We start from the raw sequence: 14,077 nt of genomic DNA on the forward strand, positions 1-14,077 counted from the left end.
ACCTCACCTCAGCTCTCTTATCTGGGATAGGAATGGCCAGCAAATTATCTATACTCCTGTTGGACATTCCTGTCATTCTCCTCAGTTCTTCCTTCAGCTCTTCAACATTTTTAAACATTTCTATTAATTGACCTGCAAGAAACAAACAAACAAAACCAAAACACATGTTGGTTGCAATATAACTTGTTTTAGTTGTACTAACACAGAGAAACCTTTTTGACTAAAACATATATTCAACATATATGCCTTGTGTCAAGAACAGAAATCTACCAGTTCTGGAAAACTTTGCGCTTTTAGGATGTATTTCTATCTGAATTAGACTTATTCCTATTAATGACATCATTAAGCCAAAGTAACAGATTGATCTGTTTTATAAACTTTCCTTAGATGTCTACAACTCAAGTTTCATTCAAGGAAAATATGGTTTCCTCATAGATTCAGACCACATACTGTACTAAATATACCTCTCTCCATTTGATTTAAAACATCACACAAATTCAGAATGCTTTTTAACCTCGGATCATATAATATTGTCAACTTAGGGCAAGGTTAACTAATTCCGCAACATAATGCTGCAGGACATTTTTCCTTAACTTTGCCCAGCACTCTACAGTTTATAAAGGGTTTTCATAATCATTACTTCACTTTTAAATAGAATGCGTTTAACTTCAAACTCTTTGATTATAATTATTTCATATCTAGGTCTTTTAATGCATAATATTTCAACTTTATTTTGGCAGATGATGATTTCTGCCAAATGCCTTTATTTCTGCAAATGCCTTTCGATTTCCTTATGAAGTACCCCTTATGCAAATACACTTTCTTTATTTTTGGACTTAGTGCCCTTCCAATTTTGTGGCTGTCTGTTGTCCAAAATTCTGAATGCCTTTCTTTTCAGTATTGAGGTATTGTGCAAAGAAGAAACGTATGTGTGATACATCATGCTCAGAATACTAATAGGAGCTTCTGAATTGAGATTTCTATAGAGAGAAGCACATCTTTTTTTTATTTTTTAAATCATATTATTCGCATAGAAGTAAATAAATTTCATCCTAGCTCTTACAACCAACTACCTAATGCACTTTAATATATCAGAGAAACAAAAGGGAAGTAGTCTAACTAGCTAAATTTTTGAAGATTTTTTTGCTGTGAAATCAAGTTTTCCTGTTTCATTCTCTGCTAGCTTTCCGTGCTTTTGCTTTAGACAAGTAACCATATTTCAAAGCTTCAGGTTTCTGATAGGCAAGGGCAGATACAAAGCAGTTTTCATGGGGAACTTCAAAAAAGCCTTTCTTAAAACTGCAGCATGAGAGTCACACATTTTCTAATAAAACAGCATTTAAAATATGGATGGGGACACACCTGGTTTTTCAGAAGTGTTTGCAGTGTTATTGACATGCAGCATGGATTCTATGGCTGGCATTAATCGTGTGATATTTTCCAAGTAATTCATTTGCAATGCCTGTTCTAGAAACCTGGAATGAAACAGAAGAGAAGAAATTGGACTAGGCATTTCAGTAATTTCAGAAGGGATTTCACCAAGGCAGAAGACAATGGAAAAACTTACCGATCCACATTTAAATTAATTTTGACTGGATCCCCAGTAAGCAAATCCCTCAGTTTATTAGATATGATATTGTCATGGTACAGTAAGCTGGTTGTGATTTCGGTGCCAAGCTCTGCTGCTTCCAGGAGTTGCACATGAAATACACTCTCTTCACACAGGTTGCTGAAGTTCATGTTAGAGAGCTGGCACATTTTCTCTACTGAATTGAATGTTTCAGATTCACAAAGAAGTTCAGTCAAGTTTCTAAGCTGAGTCACCTTTCCAGAAGGGGGAAAGAGCGGGAAATAGATTAGTTACATTATTTTAAATATTTAGTTGCTAATGAGCAACCAAAATTGATTCACTTCAACAATTTTTGCATAGGTGTTTAGTTGGCAACAGTTTTACCACAAAGCACTGTTTTCTGTCATGTGAGTTTATTGTTCTCTTAAGAATTTTATAAAACTTTTGGACCTATTAGAACTGTCTTTCCCAGCTAAACTCATATCTTATAGATTCACAGTTTAAGAAGATGTAGTTTAGTTTTATCCCATTTACATCACAAATACTTAAACTGATTTTATATTTTAGTTTATATTTTAAATCAGGTGTAAGTGCAGATAGCAAAGCAGGTTTGGTTTGGAACTTCAAGTCTTTCTTCCTCATACCCATTTGGATGGCTACTATCAAAATAAAAAAATAAAAAAACAGAAAATAACAAGTGTTAGCAAGGCTGTGGAGAAATTAGAATCCTTGTGCACTGCTGGTGGGAATGTAAAGTGATGCAGCCACTAAAGAAAACAGTATGGGGGTTCCTGAAAAATTAAAAATAGGATCACCATACAATTTAACAATTCCACTTCTGAGTATATACCTCAAAGTACTGGATTTTGAACAGATATTTATACCCACGTTCATAGCAGCATTATTCACAATAGCCAAGAGGTGGAAGCAACCCAACTGCTCATTGACAGATGAATGGATAAATATGATGTGGTCTATACATGCAATGGAATGTTATTCCGCCCTAAAAGGGAAAGAAATTCAGACACCTGCTACAACATGATGAACCTTGAGGATGCTATGCTAAGTGAAGTAAGCCGATCACAAAACAATAAATACAGGATGATCCTACTTATCTAAAGTAAGCTACTTAGATTAGTGAAATTCATAGTGACAGAAAGTGGAATTACAGTTGTCAGGGACTAGAAAGAGAGAGGGATGGGTAGTTGTTATTTAAAGGGTACAGGCTTTCAGTTTTGCAAGATTAAAAGAATTGCTTGCACGATGTTGTGGAAGTGTTTAACTAACAGGACTGAACTATACAGTTAAAAACGGTTAAGGTGGTAAATTTTATGTTATGTGTATGTTACCACAATTTAAAAACTTAACTGACAAGAAAAGCCTTTGTAAACTGCAGCCTGAGAATCACATGCACTAAAAAGACTGCATTTAGAATGTGTTACTGACATTATCTTCTGACGTTACCCTGATACCTATCCAGGGAAACTAGGTGCCTTTGTTCTATGGATCTGCTTTAAACAGGCTTAAAATACCACACTGGGAGGAAAAGGAGAAAAATGGAAATCAACTAATTTCCTACCCCGTCACCTATACTTTCTGCGCTTCACTATGCTATGTGTGTTTTGAGGATATATCCCCAAGTCATACTTTCTGGGGGAAAAATTAGGCCTCAGGGAAAGCCCGGTCTGTCATGCTTGGAAGCTCCCTTACAGCTATTCCTTTTAAGAAGTCAAATAATTTGGAGCAACATCTGAAAAAGCAAATATATGTGTCATTCATGGCAGCTCAATTTCCAATCAGAAGTTGTATTTTGACAGAAATGAATTGTTTTATGAGACAGGCAAATGTTTGGAATATTTCCTTCCATATATCAAAAGGGAAAAGCACAAGGGTGTATCTTGGATGAGAGGTTTATAGTAACTACATGCAGGCGGTAGCAATTAAACACTAATCATCTTAGATAACAAATATTTTGGGCCTATTTTCCTATTTAATATTCTAAATGACTTCTGGCTTTGAACTATCTAAAATGGCCTCATACGTATTAAAATTCTACTTGCTATGTCTTATTGCTATGAGAAATTTTCCATTATGTAAGAGATCCAATCATTTTACCAGCTATAACTACATGTTGGCCACTCAGTTCCGTTCCTTTGATTTTCCAAATACTAGATATGATTAAACTTCTAATGAATGGAGACAAGCCTGCCTGCCACATCCTCCAGTGACTTTTATTTTAGTGATTTCTTAAATAAAAGAATAAATACTGGTAGCCCAATATATTTGTTTGAATTGAGTATTTGAGAGTGTAGTAAATTTGAATTACTTTTACTCAGTAGAGACCAAACTACGTATTTTTAGTTGCAAGTTTGACATATACTGCATTTGCCTGAAAATAAGACCTAGCCAGACAGTCAGCTCTAATGCGTCTTTTGGAGCAAAAATTAATAGAAGACCCAGTCTTATTTTACTATAATATAATATAGTATAGTATAGTATAGTACAATATAATATAATACCAGGTCTTATATTAATTTTTGCTCCAAAAGACGTATTAGAGCTGATCGTCCAGCTAGGTCTTATTTTCGGTAAAACATGGTATGTATGAGAGATCAATACACGTTGATATAGTATAATCTTGGCCTGATAAAAGTTATAGAAGAAGAAGTAGATATCTAGCCATGCTACTGAAGTAGATTTCGTTCTCTGAAATTAGAATTTAATTCAGGGTCTTCAGTGCAGAAGCAACATGATGGTCATTTAGTATTTGTCATTTACTACTGTCTTCTAAAAGCAATATATGCATTAACCTTTTGAAGCTTTATGGATCATTGATAATCAATATAAGCTCAGAGAATTATAATTCTCTCTTCAAAAGTATGTGTCAAGTCCAGATTTCAGGTTTGTCACAGCCTCAGATAGAGAGAGCCCCTTTCTCCTTTATCACCACTCTGGTCCACATTGTGAGTAAGGGCTCAGGCCTAAACTTGAACAATGACCCATAATTAATTCCACATCCAGCTGCAACTGAATTCCCCCGTCTATGGTTCCCAAATGCATCTGAATCAGGATTGTAAGCGACACGGTGGTCTACACCTCAAAATATCATAGGCATAAAAATGATAAAACAGCAACAGTCCTGGGCTCTTGGCAGGGGAAAGGGGACTATATAAAAATGTAAAGGAGTGACAAAGAAAATATTGTATTATTTCTGCCCATTAGGAGGAATATCCACTTTATGTGTCGTTCCCCAAACAGGAAGTGACCTTTTCCACAAGAGATTGGAAAGAAAAAGGATAAAACAGACAATGATGGGAAGAAGGGGAAAAAAAAAACAAAAAAAAAAACCTCAAGTGTAGACTGTTAGAGTTAGGACAGAGGGGTGGAAACAGAGGAAAAGTCACCAAGGAAAGACAGGTATGTGACATACTGGAAGGTCTAAACCTTCTTAGAAATACCATGAATGATGTTTTGGAATGGGTGGGCCCTAACTGACTGTCTGACTGTCACAATCAGGGCACTCATTATCAAGGATGGCAAAGCAGGGAAGTGAAAGCATCGTTATTGTGAAACTCCAGGTGTTTGTCTTAACTCTTTCAGTGATACGTAGTGGACGTTTTCCATGTGCCAGGGGCTGAGGACACAACCGTAAAGGGACAGACTTAGCCACGTGCCTCATAGATCTTGCAGTCTTAGTTGAATGGGTTCTGGCAGTTGCAAACAGCAGCCATGCTTGTTATAAAGGACAATAGATTTTTCTACCCAAGGGACAAAATTGTAGTTTATTTCCACTTCTGGGCCTTCTAGAACTTTTTTCCTAGTATAACCCTCAAGGGGAACAGTATATTAAAACTGTGGATGCTGTTTTAAATTATTCTTAGCTCCATTCCCATTCCATTAGCGGAGATGATTGAGAATGTACCATTTCCATTTCTCTAGTGTATGTTGTGAACTGCCCAGTTGCTTTGCAAATTCAGAACTACAATTAGTAATTGTCCAAGTAACACAATTACATCTCCAGGGCTCTACTTTAACACCCTCATTTGTTCATACATTCAAAAGTCAAGTCTTAAACTCCTACTATGTGATAGAGGCGTTAGAGATGCAGAAGGCATAATTTCATCAGAGTTTACATGTGTGGGAAATAGACCCTGCATATATAACAAACTATAATGCTAAGTAACAGGTTCCAAAAGCCAGAAATCGGTGTCACCAGAGACTCTCTCTCTTATGCCTCACACCTAACCAGCTGCCATTTTGTGTCAACTCAGCCTCCTGCATTGCTCTTGAAACTATCCCTTCCTTCTAGTCTCTGCCACTGACAGTCTCACTTTTTGCTTAGGTTACTCTAAATATCACATATTTGGCTTTGTTCCAACTGATTCTCCATGATTCTCCCAGAGAGATCTCTTTCTAAAATGCAAATGTCACCTTCAAATTCACAATTTTCAGGATTAGATTCTAATTTTTTGACTAAACATGAAGAGGCTTTTCGGATCTGGGCCCAGTCTCTCTGCATCCCGCTTTCTTGCCTCTCCCATAGGCCCCTCCAGCTCCAGCTGGACATATGACCCCGAGTAACCTTTATCTATCCTTCAGGTTCACATCTGTGTCTTAGAAATGTAGGTCTCTATGTCTGGAATGTAGGACTGTAACCTAATCCTACACAGGCCTGTGAGACTCAGAGTAAGCGTTATTTCTTCCTCAATTTTTTTTCTCTCTACCTTCATCCCCAGCAAGCTGAGTTAAATACCCCACATCCATACACAGAATCCTGTCCTTTCGCCTATCACAACACTTATCTCACTGTGCTATAATTGCTGTCTGCTTTTCCATCTCCACTGAATTAATTATAAAGATTTCGGGGTTAGAGATTATGTCTTTTAAAGAAATACATTAGTGTTAAGGGAGCACAGATGATGGATGGAATGAAAGTATGGATTAATATTATATGTGCACAAAGTCATTATGCTGGCTGGGAAACAGGGAGAAAGACGATACTCTAATATCATAATAGTGACATTTAAACTTGTCCTTGAAAGATGAGCAGGAATTTTCCAGATGAATGCATAACTTCCTTCTCCTTCACACAAACACATTAAGATAGTGCTAAATTAAGTACACTAGAAATTTTGATTTGTGTAGAAGACCAGGACTAAAATGAAAGTAATCTAACTAGTATATTTGTTTGTAATATACATGGACATATGTTTTAGATGCCTGCTTAATTATACCATGTTGACTATACAGCAAGTCATGCTTGCCCTGAATAAACCAATTCTAATTTTACTTTATCCCTGCCTACATAAATCAAATTAAACTGCTGTTCTTACTAGGAAAGTTGCTTTCAAAATTTAATAGGGTTATTTAAGAAATGAAGTGAATTTCATGATAACCTGCACACTACATACATGAGCTAAACAAAGAATAGACAGACAAACATGAACCAATTCAGACAAACTTCAGTTTTAAATGCTTGTAGTTGCTTTTCTTCAATGGCATACACTTTGATATGAATTATTAGTTTCTGCTTCTGATGGCAATAATAAAAATAAGGTGAGTCAACTTCTGAGATTTTTTTGGACACTGTGAAGTCTAAAACATCAGCTTTTGAAGTTGAATTTTAGTTTTAGAAATGAAAGCCGTCTCCAGTTAGAAATAATATTATGAATGCTTTTGCAAATCCTGACGCTTAATAAGATAAGTATATTATTAGTTATTCCTTTGTGGATGTATGTGCATCCTGCAATAAGGCTGTTATGGGTTGTTTCATGCAGTTACTCACTGATTAAAAACAAAATGCCACCATACAGCACCAGAACACTTCTGTCACCCTTTTGCAGCATGAACCTAGTCAAAATAGGACCAGTATTTATGAAGATACAGACTTAAAACTTAAACTAAAAGCTGTCTTGTTTTGTTTTGTTTTGAGGTTTTGTTTTGTTTTGTTTTGTTTTGTTTTGTTTAGAGGTCTTGTTTTCTTTTGTTTTGAGGTTTTCTTTTGTTTTGGTTTTTTCAAGGCTTACTTTTGATTTCAGGACTTCAGGAAGTGAAGAGAAGTAATCCTCATAGGAACCATTTTCAGGAAAAGATTTTTTAAATTGAATTGTGGATTGCAGGAGTCTTAAATTTTCTGTAAAGGAGGGAAGAAAAGTTACCTTATGTAAATTGCAAGGTCATTTAGGAAACCCATTTGAAAGACACTTTTATCCTAATTTATTACTAAGTTTTTTTCTAAGACAATAGTCTAGTTCAATCTAAATCTAAGAGGAGTGAAAATTTAACCTTTCCTTGAACCCTGGAGACTATAGAGTTCATTATTTTTAAAATATTCATAGATATTCTGCTTAGAGACAAAAATATTTCTAGCAAAGGTGTGCAACAATTTTGGCTCTTTGTGAACTGAATATGCTTTTATTTATGACTTTTGGACATACCATTAAGTTGAAGTGTTTAGGGAAGAACAGGTTGTATAATCATTGTAACACAAATATGCCTTTGTGACCTCAATTAATTCAGGCCTGCTAAACAGAGACCATGTTTAATTATTTGTTGTACTATTTACTTCTCGTTAAGTCTCAAAAAATGATTTTGGTGTAGGAAAAGTGAATATACATCTCTTACAAAATGTGATAAAACAGATACTTTTCTCTTTAAAAGAAAAAAAAGACACATTTGATAAATGCAATCTTCATAGGCAGAAAATTGAAAACAAAATGTATAAAGGTAGGAAGTAAAAACTGTCTGCCACAAAAATTCCTTTGTTTATGTAATTTACAACTGCGTTTGCAAGTCTATATTATCAATCTTCATTATATTTTGACAACTGAGATTATTAAGGGCATAGAAAACATCATGAAGTGTTGTGTGAACCCCTCATGACTCTGCACCTTCGGAAAGTTTGTCCAGGTGGCCAGTATCACATTATCCGTTGTATGGTCATTATAAAGTTTTTCCAGGTGACCAGGTGGTCCTTGCAGCAGCAAGAGAAGTAATAACATAATAATATGATTACATATTCCTTTCATATATTGAACCATCAAACTGAAACTGATGCAAATGGAAACTAAGATTTTTAATTTTTTTCTCTTTTTTAAACAAATGTCTTAAAAGAGTTACTACTTTAGGACAGAAGTAGAAACCATGAGCAGCATTTTCACTATTAAGAAGAGTAATACCTTGTGATCCCCTGGCCAAATTATCAGTGACATTTCTGATACATGCCAAGTAAGGAATATAAGGACTATCTGCTGATATATTTAAGAGGGCATCTTCAAAGTTTTCCAGTATTAGGAGCCTATAGAATTAGAAAAGAATATGTAAGTTAGGTCATATACAAAGGAGCAAAGCCATTTTTTCAGTTCATTGACATGGTTGGCTTGAACATTGAAACACGGTGAAGTAGGACATCATCCCTCATCCCAACTGCACAATGGCAGTGTGGTTCTTGGTTCTCTGAGTACTTACCTTTTCCGTGGGCAGTATCATTATATTTAATTATTTAAAGATTTAATCATAAGTGATATTAAGATCATCTTTAGGCATATTTATGTGGAAGAAACTCACTGGGTGAAAGGTTCCTGATGAAACACAGAACTCCCAGTTAAATTTGATTTTCAGGTTAATAGTAAGTAGTTTTTTCAATGTGAGTACATCCCATATGAGTCCTGCATGGTTTTCTTTTTCTTTCTTTTTTTTTTTCACTTCTTCTTTTCCTTTTTTCCTCTAAATCTGGCAACCCCCCCCACCCTGGGCCTCAGTTTCTTCTCTTGTCAAATGAGAGGTAGGGGGCTGGATGATCTGCTAGATCTTTTATACCATACCATCCTCTAAATAAATTTAAATTCATTTCATTATGAGTTTTCAAATAGTGGAATTCAACTGAACAGTATAAATTCTTTAAAAAAACAACAACAACAACCAACTTAGTATTCCCAAATTAACCACTTTCTTTTAACATTGACTGGCATACGAGGACTAGCCTAAGCTTTTGAGGCACACGGATGTGAGCGAATAAATGCGTGTGTGTTATTTATGCTCTGCCACTTTAACTGCGAGGCTGTTTCTCTATTTATTTAATAACTTCTCTTAATTTCTACTGTTGAATTTTATTGCTAGACATAGAATGAATGTCAATGGCTGATTTGGGGATCATCTACTTTGAATCAAACTGCACGACACACCAATTAACTAGTCTTGTCCGATCTTTAACTTACATTTTCAAATACTATTAGGAGAGATTTTCCTGGCATAGCTAGGAAAGTATTTGCATTAACATTAAAGAAGTCTCAGGGTGTTTAAATGTGGGTTAAAAACAATGGATCCTTAAGGAACTAAAAAAGGAAAAAAAAATCTATATCAAGATAGTCTCTCATTTAGCAGTCAGAGCACAGCTAATTGATCGGATGGCTGATTCTTATTTAAATACAATTCATAGCCTCCACATTAAGAAAAAAGATAAATAAATAATAAATAAAAAAACTAGCAACCATTTCCAAGCCCTCTTGCTTTTGCTTAGGCATTTCTTTGACCAGAGACTCTCTTCCCAATGCTGTCTTTTTCTCTGTCATTGTTATTATAGCATACAGCCATTTCTATCCTGGTGCAATGCTCAATAGCAAAATATTGAACTAAACTTCCAGATATAATGGTACAAGAGATTCTTGAGGTAAAATTTTAAGCTTAAAATAGAAAAATGCTGGGCTAGAAGTGACCTTGAAATATCATCTAAGCTATTCTCTTAGCGTCCTAAAGAACACTTTATGGACAAAATTTTTGAGATTAGATTTAATACACTCCCAATATTTAGATTCCATATCTATGTACCACTGTCTTGGCATAAACACCCAATATTCCTTCAAACCATTTTATTGATAGGTCTTTTATATATAATCCTATCTACTTCCCAAAAATGCTTACAATAAAAGATGAACTTACGGATGTGTGCATGCATGAGTGTGCACACACACACGCACACACAAAAAACAATAAAAATAATAAAGTTAGAACAAAAATAATAAAGAAGGAGAAGAGCTATGAGAGAAAATGGTTTTGAGCAACTTTCTTCAGAAAACTCCAGACCAAAGTTTTTGTTTTTTTTTAGTTTTAGTTTTTATTATCCTACACCAAATATTGCCACTCTGTGATTATTTTAAAGGGGGAATGGAAAGGAAGTCCAAAGACAGGTAATCCCTTAATTTGATCAATCTCAACAAGTATCATCTTAAAAGTATTAAGTTCTTCCTAATAAACTGTCAGCTAGCTGTCAGCAACTAACTACATTTGCTGTAGAATTTGCAGGTCTGAGTCATTAACATTATCAATTCTATGGAAGCCTCAAGGCTCTGATAAAGATACCTGGCTTCAGAATAAGCATCCAGTTGTCTCAATTCAAAGGTTTGGGTTTTTAAAAAAAATTATTTTTGAAGACCTGACTACTTGGAAGATGGCATCCTGGCTAGGGATAAATTTCCCAAGGGCAGTCTACTGCTCTGAGAGAAGCGTCTGATTCAGCCACCTTACAGCAGAAGAGACATGGCAGCGGAAATAGGAGGTGGTCATTTATGGAAGGATTTTGCCTAGAATTACCCAAAGTTGGAGAAGTTCTTATTAAATAATAGGACGTTTATAAAAAACTGTAGACTCTACGGTAGACAAAGAAACTGATTAAAAAAAAAGTCTTACTATTTGTTTTTATTTGTACATGTCGTGCGGGGAGTCATGCAGGGTCTGGTCCCGCTCCCCATATAAGAATGCAGGATGTGGCCAGGCCCAAAAGGAACACCCACGGAGCCATAGGTAGGAAAGTCATACCACTATGGTCTCACTGGAGGCTGGGTTCACAGGACGTGCGACCTGCTGTCCGCTTTTCTGCCAACCGACCGACGACTCTCCTCCACTCTCCTCGACTCTGTTCCTCTACTCTCCACTCTGCTCCTCTACTCTCCTCCACTCTCCTCCGTAGCCGCAGCAGTTATATTAGTGGCCAATGGCTCAATGGCCACAGCTGATGGCCAACCAGCCACAGCTGACGGCCATCTACCACCTGAGCCAGCACCCTTCCATATGAAGCCGAGAACCTGGAAATTGCTCTTTGGGGCTCTGTCCCCACAGTACAATTTCCATTTGCATAAAAATGTATCATTTGGGACTAAAGTCAAAGAATTTCAATAGTATAATTTATCAGGCCTAAACAACCTGTATATAGCAGGCTATCCAGTCTCTAAATTTGCCTTGAACTATAAGATTTTACTTCAGTCAGCTTCTACAGGCCACTGCTTGCATTGCCTACGATAATTATTACAATTACTACAGGAAACTGCCTACATTCATGGTCCTTAGAAGCCAAGGTTGCAGCTGTCACTTCCACTACCTATTCCTGAGACAACATATTTACATGCCCCAATAGGAGCCCGAAATTAAATTACCTATAAACAGTTTTGCTACCTGAATTCTACTGAAACAAAGTTCTCCATTACCTCAACTGGGCATAAGGAATATGTTGATGTTTTACAAAACTGAAATAAATAGTATTGTGAAAAATTGGAGGCTTATATATTTTTCATAATAAAAGGTCTTATAAGAGTTGGATATTAGCTCTCCAACTAGATTTTCCTTATTGACACATTGTACACAATCCAGACAGGACACATTGGATCTAGTAGTACAATTTTAGAACTGAAAAAGAGATCCTTATAAGTTTCAACTTTACTACACTTCAACTACGTCCTTTCCTTTGGTCAGTCAATGGTTGATTTTTCTATGACATGGTCTTACACATATACAAGAATTATGTCTATGAATTGTTTGCATTGCTTCAGCCAAGTGACCTACTAATTTAGAAACAAACCAAGAGAGACTTACTGTGCAGCCAGGCTGCTTGGGGAAAGTGACTGTCCATTTTCTTCACTCCACGTATGTGTTGTATTATCAGCACCACCTAAAATAATAACATTTATATAGGTAAATATTTAATGTTTGCTTAAATGATTTAATTTTCTTAGCAAAAATCATCCCAGGTCAAATTAACGGGGAGATAATGCAAAAAATCTGCAGAATTTTCCTCCAAAGGATTTTACAAATGTTGTCTATGCTCTTTTGTTGGAAACATTTAGGATATTTATAGGAAATGGATGCCTATACTTAAAACAATCCCAACCGTCGAGCTCATGCATTTCTAACAAATTCTTTCTCCGTGCATCAAACTGTTACATTATTTTATCCTAAGACCTGTATGCATAGATGACTCTTGAATATTATAATACAGATTGATTACCATGTGACTTGTTAATCAAATGAAGCCAGTTTCAGTCATGGATCACTGAATTTTCTTTGCCTTCAGTTGTCTAGAATTCAGGAACATCTGCTGTCACTAATCTATATTTTTTATCTTTCAAAAAGCAGCCACTGATTTCAATTGAATGCAACTGTGAATGCAAATTGGCTAATGTTAACAGAACGATTCTGACTGGTCTCAAATAATATGAATGTTTGGAGTGTGGAAGGTAATCACTAAGTTGGGTCTAATGGAAACCATATGTGAAGATCTAATTCAACACAGAATTGCCCCTAGAAGTTAAATAGGTTGCTGAGTCAGCTTGCCGCGTAACGCTGTATCATTAAAGAGTAAGTGTGCATTAGCATTCACATGAAAAATAGAAAATGAAAATACTTTAAGTGGCTACTGCATAAACAAAAACATCATAAATCCAATGCTTTCATTCAGTACCCTTAGGGAAACGGTATCACTTATTTCAGTCTTCTCTTCAGACACTACTTATTCCTTATGAATAAGTATGTTTTGGTGCAGTCATTTTTAACATTGGCCTAATCACTTTCAGTAGGAAATTTTATTATCAGCATTAATAATTCTCCCGTTATCTCTACTTAGCTTGCCCTAAAGCCTTCTAATAAAGGTCCTTGTGCAAAACTATGCAATCATCCATACTTTTCTCGTGCTGATCATTTAGTTTATTTAAATTAGTGTGTGTGTGTAAAGAGTATCACAGAATTAAAGACCTCCTTATCTGTGTCTGTATCAGTCATATCTGAGTAATGTCTGCACCATCCCTAGTGACTGGCAGAGTGGCTTTTCCAGTTTTCCTCTTCAGCAGAGCAGAATTTTCCTGTGCACTACTCAAGGTGCAACTGAATATTAGTGTCTTAATGAGTGTTATGCATCACTGAGTTAAAGGACCAAGAATGAAGATACACAGAATAAATCAATCTAATTAATGATGGTAATACTGATTATTTATTGACAGTCATATATAGAATAATCAAGGATAGGACTCTGTTGTGATTTTTGCTTTTTGCAATGTAAAAATATATAAAACCACTTTTCTCTGACCAAATCTTCCTCACGTTGAACTCGTATGTGATGCTCAGCCAAGTTCAGTGGCATTTGTATAATATATTGTATGGAATTTCTCTTCTTCATCAAGTGTTTATAATGGGTCACTAATAGAAATTAACTTCATACATATCAATGATAGACTTGCCCCTGAT

At 35.7% G+C, this 14,077-nt stretch overlaps 1 protein-coding gene across 1 annotated transcript in view; it reads right to left on the reverse strand.

Moving 5' to 3' along the window:
• The window catches only part of ABCA12 (ATP binding cassette subfamily A member 12), a 163,866-nt gene that overhangs the window by 72,223 nt on the left and 77,566 nt on the right, over positions 1-14,077 (reverse strand). Inside the window, exons 9-14 of the mRNA XM_019727083.3 lie at positions 12,434-12,509; positions 8,749-8,867; positions 7,597-7,703; positions 1,568-1,824; positions 1,363-1,475; positions 8-132 (exon numbers count right to left, since the gene is read on the reverse strand). Coding sequence (XP_019582642.3) covers positions 8-132; positions 1,363-1,475; positions 1,568-1,824; positions 7,597-7,703; positions 8,749-8,867; positions 12,434-12,509 — 797 coding nt within the window. The remainder of the gene's footprint in view (positions 1-7; positions 133-1,362; positions 1,476-1,567; positions 1,825-7,596; positions 7,704-8,748; positions 8,868-12,433; positions 12,510-14,077) is intronic.

Source organism: Rhinolophus sinicus, chromosome 17 (genome assembly GCF_057876585.1).
Source record: "Rhinolophus sinicus isolate RSI-liver-muscle chromosome 17, RSI-T2T, whole genome shotgun sequence".
NCBI classification, from domain to species: Eukaryota; Metazoa; Chordata; class Mammalia; order Chiroptera; family Rhinolophidae; genus Rhinolophus; species Rhinolophus sinicus.